At 40.7% G+C, this 9,193-nt stretch overlaps 1 protein-coding gene across 1 annotated transcript; it reads left to right on the top strand.

Moving 5' to 3' along the window:
- The first annotated feature begins 2,890 nt into the window (after nt 1–2,890).
- Nucleotides 2,891–3,906, top strand: LOC120071958. Its single transcript, XM_039024391.1, has 2 exons — nt 2,891–3,190; nt 3,727–3,906. The coding sequence occupies exons 1-2, from the start codon at nt 2,891–2,893 to the stop codon at nt 3,904–3,906; spliced, it is 480 nt and encodes a 159-aa protein (XP_038880319.1).
- Nucleotides 3,907–9,193: the final 5,287 nt, after the last annotated feature.

The following is a 9,193-nucleotide window of genomic DNA, read 5'->3' as shown; positions in this document are numbered from 1 at the left end:
GCGCGGGAAAGTGTCATTGGGGACGCCTGTCCCTGTTGGCTCAGGACATTGTTTAGATGTAAGTTACATAGGGCATTCGTAGTCCAATGCCCTAGTAGTTTGTCCGGTAAGTACGGGGGTCAGCTCTCGAGTTCGCATCAGGGTAGTTCAAAACCGACAGACAACAGCAAGGTCGGGTCTATGCCACCAGTCGTCAGGAAACTGAGCCACTCGGGAAACAGTGGTGACAGGTACGCTCCCAATCTTGGGGTATATGCTTGCATTTGTTTTAGCCTCTGGCTCGTCCATCTTTCATTTTCTTCGTTGTTCCGTAACATGCCATGTTAGTTTTATGGAACCTTTGGTTATTGTTTTATCAATGATGTTAACCGTCAGGAGAAATTATGATGCAAGTGAAAAGATAAAAGGCGTGTCAGTGTAGAAATAGCAACCGCACTCTTGATATGACTCTGATGAGTGTTAGACGAGTGCTGTTTGCGTGAATTTCCGATGTAATTCTAAGGCATGGATTGGTTGGCTGCCAACAACCATCTAGTATAGACTGTTCTCGTAAGGAGAATGAAGCTTTAACCCCCCTGAGAGACGCCAACTTTAAGTTTTAAGGGGCCGGGACGGTAGTTTTTACCTAAAGTGATTTCATGGTAAAAAAGCCAAGATAGCATAGACTACAGAGAGTTGAATAAGGTGACCATCAAGAATAAGTACCCGCTTCCTAGAATCGATGACCTGTTTGACCAGCTACATGGTGCTACCGTATTTTCCAAGATTGACCTACGGTTAAGTTACCATCAGCTGAGGATCAGGGACAGCGATATCCTGAAGACTGCATTTCGATCCAAATACGAGCATTACGAGTTCATTGTAATGTCTTTTGGTCTGACCAATGCTCCAGCGATATTCATGGATTTGATGAACCGGGGTTTAGGGACTTCCTAGACACCTTTGTAATCGTTTTCATTGATGACATTTTGGTATACTCCAAGACAGAGGCAGAACACAAGGAACATCTTAGAAAGGTCCTAGGAACACTGAGGGAAAACAAACTGTATGCAAAGTTTTCTAAGTGCGAGTTCTGGCTACGGAAGGTGTCCTTCCTTGGGCACGTGGTGTCGAAGGACGGGGTTTCAGTGGATCCAACTAAGATTGAGGCCATTACCAATTGGCCCCACCCTACAATGGTCAGTGAGGTACGTAGCTTCCTAGGATTGGTTGGATACTATCGTAGGTTTGTAGAGAATTTCTCCAACATGGCCACGTCGTTGACTCAGCTAACCAGAAAGGGAGTTTTGTTTATGTGGAGCAAAGCTTGTGAGGACAGTTTTCAGGACCTCAAGTAGAGGTTGGTTTCAGCCCCGATTCTCACCGTACCAGACGACTCTGGGAACTTCGTGATCTACAGTGACGCTTCTAAGAAGGGTTTGGGTTGCGTGCTTATGCAACATGGTAGGGTGGTTGCCTATGCCTCCCGCCAGTTGAAGAACCATGAGCGCAACTATCCTACCCAAGACTTGGAATTGGCAGCAGTAGTGTTTGCCCTAAAGATCACTACTTTTATGGGGAAAAGATCCAGGTTTTCACCAACCACAAGAGTCTGAAATACTTCTTCACCTAGAAAGAGTTAAATATGAGGCAGTGTAGGTGGCTTGAGTTAGTAAAGGATTACGACTACGAGATCCTCTACCACCCAGGTAAGGCGAATGTGGTAATTGATACCTTTAGTCGAAAAGCAGCTCATTCGGCTGCCTTGATCACTAAGCAGATTCAGTTGTGTAAAGATCTGGAACGAGCAGAGATTGCGGTGGCAGTGGGGGAAGTCACTTCGCAACTAGCCCAGTTGTCAGTGCAACCAACCTTGAGGTAGAGGATTATTGTTGCACAACAGGTGATCCCGACCTGGTTTAGAAGTATTGTCAGGTAGGGTCGGGTCAGGCAAGTGAATTTTCTATCGGTGGACAAAGGTCTTTTGTATCAGGGACGGTTGTGCATCCCAGCAGATGATGGCCTAAAAGGGGAACTGTTGGTAGAAGCTCACAACTCTCCATTCTCGATGCACCCAGGTAGTACCAAAATGTACCAAGATGTGAAGCGGTATTACTGGTGGCCCATTATGAAAAGGGGGATAGCTGACTATGTCAGTAGATATTTAGTTTGTCAGCAGGTGAAGGTCCCAAGGCAGAAGATAGCAGGCTTGCTACAAACATTGGATGTGCCAGAATGGAAATGGGAGAGCATGGCTATGGACTTTATTACGGGTTTGCCCAGGACAGCGAAGGGTTTCTCAGTGATTTGGGTTGTGGTAGACAGACTCACCAAGGTGGCACATTTTATTCCAAGAAAGCCCACGTACATAGTGAGTAAATGGGCTCAACTATATATGAAGGAGATAGTAAGATTGCATGGTGTGCCAGTATCAATTGTGTTCGACAGGGACCCTGGTTTCACCTCCAATTTTTGGAAGAGCCTCCAGCCAGCTTTAGGATCGCGGTTGAACTTCAATACAGCTTTCCACCCCCAAACTGATGGGCAAACAGAATGTTTAAATCAGATGTTGGAGGACATGTTGCGCGCTTATGCGTTGGAATTCTGAGGGGGTTGGGACTCCCACTTACATTTGACAGAGTTTGCTTATAATAATAGCTATTAGGCTACCATTGGCATGTCACCGTTTGAAGCTCTTTATGGCAAAGGTTGCAGGTCTCCTATTTACTGGGATGAGATTGGGGAGAGGAAATTGGTGGGAACTGAGTTAGTGAAGTTGACGAATGAAGCCATGCAAAAGATTAGGGCTAAAATGCTAGCAGCCCAAAGTAGACAGAAAAGTAACGCGGATGTTAGGCGTAAAGATCTAGAGTTCGAAGCAGGTGACAAAGTGTAACTTAAAGTGGCGCTAATGAAGGGTGTCCTGAGATTCGGGAAGAAGGGTAAGCTAAGTCCGCGTTTTGTAGGGCCATTCGAGATCTTGGAGCGGGTTGGCTTTATGGCTTACCATTTGGCCTTGCCACTGTGTCTCTCCGCAGTCCATAATGTCTTTCATGTCTCCATGCTGAGGAAGTATTTAATGAAACCATCTCATGTGGTGGACTTTGAGCCCTTGCAGCTAAATGAAAACTTGAGTTACGAGGAGAAGCCTGCGCAAATTGTGGCTAGTGAGGTGAAAGTTTTACGCAGCAAGGAGGTGCCACTGGTGAAGGTTCTATGGCAGAACTATTAGTTTGAGGAAACAACTTGGGAGCGAGAGGACAAGATGAGGACACTGCATCCAGAGCTCTTTCAGGATTAGAACTTTCGAGGACGAAAGTTTATTAAGGGGGAAGAGTGTGACGCCCCAAAGATTTGTATTAAAAAAAAGAAAAAAAAATTGGTGGTTAATTTAGGAAAAAGAAAAGGGAATTAGGGTTATAAAGGTGTTTTGGGGGGGACCTTGGGTTGCGTGCAAAAGAAAAAAATTATTTTTCTTTTTCTCTTCTTCTTCCTCTTCCGGAATCACGAACCCCCTACCCTCCCACTGTGCATCTCCGCCGCTGCCGCTTCGCACCTGCTGCCCAGCGTGTCTGATGACGGGTAGAAATGCACGTCATCTTAGGCCTTTTATTTAGAATTATGAGGGTTGTTAAGCAGAATATGTGGTGATTATGTTAGGAATTCATGAGAAAATGAGTTTGCATCGTTCAACATTAAGAATCTTGGCTAACCCACTATTATGCGTTCAATTGTTTATCTTTGTAGCTAACGCAGGAAGTGGACGCATACGCGGAAGCCGACCTACCACATAGACGACCGCATGCGGAGAATTTTTCCATCACAAAGGTGAACGTATACGTTCAACACATGGGTGTTGCGATAATCGACCGCATACGTCCATCGCATAGAAGTTGCGATCATCAAGCGATTACGGTCATCGCATAGAAGTTGCAGTCATCAAGCGAATGCGGTCATCGAAAGATTGCGGCTACATGATAATAATCATAATAGAGGGATGAACCCAAGGTTGGTGGAATGGAAGCATCAATGCATATTTCGGGAAAATCAAAAGATGATGTTAACATTTCACCTACCATGCCGTTAGCAGTAGAGATTCAGAAAAGGACCATCGCGCCGCGAATGTTAGAATCAGAGCAGGTCCATTAATGTTGTCGACGATCTAGTTCTAAAATAGATGCCGCTGAGTAGAATTTCATTTTATCCAAGTTTCTACCTTCTGGTGGATCCTTGTGATCCAGACCAAAGCGTGAGAAGGAAACTTGAGAGTTTTTCATCTCCTTCATCCATTTCGAGTGACGATTAGAGCCTTCGTCGGAGTTAGATCTCGAGAGAGTCAGCTCCACCGCCCTTCCATGGCACCACCGACATCCTTGACACACATCTGTTGGAAGTGAGATATTGCTTCCAGCTAGCCTTTTCTATTTCTCTTCTTTATTATATTGTATTGTATTACATTTTGGCTTAAAGAATTAATACATTTTGTGATAAATGCATTTATGTATTTCCTTCAATTCCATCTCCATCTTCATTACTTAGTATCCTTAATTTTTGTTGCATCACTTAGTGAGACTGTTAGAGTATCGCATATTTAATCATGCGGATTAGGAATATGAAGTATGTAGCAAACCACCGGGAGGTGTGCGTTGCGTGAGTGTTGTGAGAAAACCTTATTTGCTTAGTGTGAAGCTATAGCAATGCCTGTCTACAGGTGAATGCAATGCTTGTCTATGAGTAAAGTCAGCAACAACCAACTGCCCGGGAGGGTAAGTGGTTGGACGCATTAAGCAATGTAAGCCAGTATTCACTAGAGATAGGAATAATCTTATGTCAACTAGGTTTATGCGATTACCTTGTCTTATGAGCGCGTTATTCATCATTTAAGCATACTTGGGAGAGTAGTCTAAAAATTAGATCTAAGACTCGAGAGAGCGGATCGGATCGCATAAGCAAGAATGGGGAACTTAGAGATAAGCTCTGTTTGCTATTACACAACGTATGCACCCTACGGAGAGGATATTGCATGCGTCCAAGAAGTAGGATACGGTGGTATGCGGTCATCTTGTTTATATGTGGGAGCACATGAGCAAGAATAGAGACTTAGGAATAAGGCCTCTCGACACTTCGCATATACATCGCCATGCGTCCTAGAATTAGGCTCAAGTATGTGTAGCATGATCGCATAGCTTGCATTGGCTGGGGTTGCCCTTGCGATCAAGCTTAGGGTTGCGATGAAGACATCCTCTCATTTTTACCTATTTTTCCATACATTTACTATGCGTCAACAGTTGTCGTGTCTTTACCTCTCATTCATTTTCTCATCGCTTTGTCTGTTAATTAGGAGTAGGAGTAGTTTGTAGCTTATCACACCCATCATTCTTTTATTCATCCGTCGCATATACATTACCGCATACACTCAGCTACAAGTCCCTGAGTTTGACTTCGGATCACCCGAGAAACTTGCTTTCTCGTTATACTTGGCGAGAGCGTAAGAAAACTTGTGACGGGAACGCATGGTCATCGCATACATTCGTAAACGCATAGTTTTATTCCAACGCATGACCACCGACGCACGAGTATAATCGCATAACCTAAGACATGCATCGCATAATTGCGTTCACCATAATTTTAGTCATTTAGTCTTTGACAGCTAATTTACGTCATCAAGTTTTCAGCATCTCGCTGTCATCCGTCGCTCGATCATGGGTTTCCAGCCGTGCTCGTCGATCGTTGTTTTCTTTTCTTCTCCATTCGTCGATCGCGTGCCACCTAACCGAAGCCGCCGCTGAGTGCACACCAGAAGACACACAAATCCGTTCGTCGACCGTGCGCCGCTAGCCGAATTCTCGTCGCCGCGAAGCTCGACCACCGACGACTCGCAGTTACGCCTCCCCACTATTCGTCCATCGCACGTCAGACCTCCAGCCAGTCGCGTCGCGCGCCGAGTTGGCCAGTTGCCGGCCTAACCCAAGCGTCAGTCACCAGTTCTGACGCGAGCAGTGCCAATTGTTGCCGAATCGTGGTTGGTTTCGCCTGATTCTTCGGTTTGGGGTAAGTTTCGGTTCCCTTTTGGCAGCCCATTGTCTCTTGGGATTCTGGGGCCTAAGCTGACCTTCATTATGGAATTTGTGATTGGTTTCAGGAACATGTGGCGGTGAAGGAAGTTGTCGAGCAGAGCAAGGGTTCGTTTTGGGACAGTTCATTATCCTGAGGTAAGTGGTTTACTGCCAGTTTTGCCTTAAGATTTTGATAAGCCTGTTGAAAAAAATTCTTATGTCATGTATGAGTAAACTCTGATGAAATCTGATATGGGTAGTTATGTTGAAGTTGACGTATGAGAATACTGTGGTAAAGTTAGATGTATGAGTAGACTGAGTACTGTGGTAAAGTTTGATGCATGAGTAGACTGGAGATAATGTGCTAAGGTTGCTGTATGAGTAGACTGTGATAAGGCTTGATGTATAAGTAGACTGTGATAAAGTTGATGTATGGGTAACAGTGTTAAAGTTGGATGATGATTCATGGCCTTGATTGCATGCTTATGTTTGAGTTTTTAATGATTGTTAGTTCCAGGATTCATGATTGTATGCTTATGAGATGTTCATATGAGGTTTTAGTGGCTGTTAGTGTTATCATTGGGCTATGCACATCGCACGTGTGAGCCTTCGGGCTCACACCCTATACTTATGTACGGTGTCCTCTTTGGGATCACCACTTGTGTTTATGCCTGTGACCTTTGTGTCACTACTTATGAAAGCGTGCCTTTGGGTTCGCCCTTTATGCCTATGCCTATGATGTCCTTATGCATTTTGGTCCAATGCAAAGACTAACAGATCACTGAGTGAGCCTAGTAGTGGGCTGCTTATTGAGTATATTTTTTATACTCACCCTTTTCTTTCCCTATTTTTCAGGTAAGGATAATGACAGGCTGGCACACGACAAGAGAGATCCGTGACCTGGCCATTAGGACGACTGACTGCTTCCGCACTTAATATCATGTATTTTTTTTAGTCTGGTTTAGGAGTTGGCGTTTTAAACTCTCATGCAAAATTTATTAATTTTATTATTTGACTATTTAATTGTTTTCATTTTAAAGTTGGGTTTATGGGTACCCCGCACGACAAATTTTTGTTCTGTTTTATTTCATTTTTATGTTAGTTTATTTATTATTATTTAATTATGTTTTCTTATTTTTGCTCATTTGAGCACTATTAAATAAAATTTTAGCTCTTTTATTTGATGGTTTAAAAGAAAATGTACGGTTAAACCTATGCATGCATGAAGTAGTATCCTAGAAATAAGTAGGAAAGTAGGGTCGTTACATATGTACAATTTCAATTTCAAATATATTGTCCATATTATATAAAAATAAACTGTATGATATGTGAAATAATAATGTTAAGTTAGCAAGATTCAATATATATACATACAATATACCAATTAGTAATCAGGATAATTGCCTTCAATATATATACATACATTTGATATGTATACATACAACATACAATATACTAATTAATTGAGCAGCAATATGAAATGTATTTTGTTGGTATGTTTTACAGATTGAAGAGAATTAGAATTATTACAGTTTTTTGAAAAGAATATATGAAAAATAATCTATTATGTTCTACAAATTGAGAAAAAAAATTGAGATTGTCCAATTTATGTCATAAATGATTTGAGAAAATACGTGTATATTTGAAAATTAATCAACAATTGCAAAGCATAAAACTAAAAAATAAAAGAATGAAATAAAAAACAAACAGAAAAAAATAGAACTAATCTCGTTCACAAAAAACTGCATCAGATCCCCCAACTCAATTCAACCCAACTCTGCACAACAAACACAGATAATAATTACCAACTCAACTCAACTCTGCAAACAAACACAGACAATTTAACTCCCCAGATAATAATTACCAACGCAACTCAACTCTTTACTTTTATCACGTACCAAACACACCTTAAGTTAAACCTTAATTTGACCAGTCAATACCCAGAATACATATATTTTTTTTCTTTTCCTTTTCCCCTTTAACCTCTCAATCTCATATAAAAATAATCCGCAGATCCAAATCACCAAATATAAACTTAATTATCTTATCACATTTAATTTGATGTCGAACTCCAATAATCGAAAATTTAATTTCAAATAGTTTGAGATAATTAATTTCAAAACCCAAAATTTTGGGATGTCACACTCTTGATCAAATCTTAGTCACTTCAAGTGGTGGTGGGCCATTCGAGGGCGTCGACCATGAGCTTGAGGAAAGTGTCGATGGAGAGTTGGGCAGAGGTGGAAGAAGTGAAGCCATTGGGAATTGGGAATTGTGAATTGGGAATGGGAGAGAATGAAAGGGATGGGGGTTTAGAGAGAAGAGGGAAAGAGAGAGAAATGAAGTGAAGTCGCATGAGGATGCACATCTGACCAAGCAAACTACATCTTTTTTCTAGTGAAATTTATGAAATCGTGGACCAAATGTACGATTTAAGGCTAAATCGTAGATAATGCCCACGATTTCCTAGCCACATGTCAAGCATCCATTGCTCATATGCTGACATGGAGGCCATGCAATAATTATGTACCATGTACACGATTTTGCTACCTATTTTGATCAATACTTTTCTCTCCCTTACTTTTATAATTTACTTCCTGCGTACCATATTTTTGTCATTACTTTCAAAAACTACATTATTCTTGAACTTAACCCAAGTTTTCATATGTTTTGATTATAAATTTATAAATCATACAACTAATCGTAGTCACCCATTAAATATTAGGTTGATTATAAACTAGTATTAATTAATTTACGAACATGTTTTATATAAAAAAATTTGTAAAATTTAATATCATATAATTTAGAACATACTATATTTTACATAATTTAACAAAGATGAATTAAGTTTATAACATGTAGTGACGAAATGCAATGTTTATTAAATTATTATTTTTACTATAATTATGCATTTTAAAATTTCAAATATAAAATCCAGATAAACTAAAAACACAATTTAATCCCTACAGTAAAAAACTTCATCAAAATTAAGTGTCAATTTTATCATGTAACACTTTTAAGCATATTGGGTCCTTGCACAATTTATTGATCTACATATGTAAGAAATCTAATTAAATTCTAACAATATTTTTCATGATAGATCGTTATAAATTTCAAAGTTCAAGAACTAAGTTATTACATATCAAAGTTTAAAAACT

The sequence above is a fragment of the Benincasa hispida genome, chromosome 2 (genome assembly GCF_009727055.1).
Source record: "Benincasa hispida cultivar B227 chromosome 2, ASM972705v1, whole genome shotgun sequence".
Taxonomy (NCBI): Eukaryota; Viridiplantae; Streptophyta; class Magnoliopsida; order Cucurbitales; family Cucurbitaceae; genus Benincasa; species Benincasa hispida.
The sequence above is the reverse complement of the archived record's forward strand: the minus strand, read 5'-3'. Positions and strand labels throughout refer to the sequence as shown.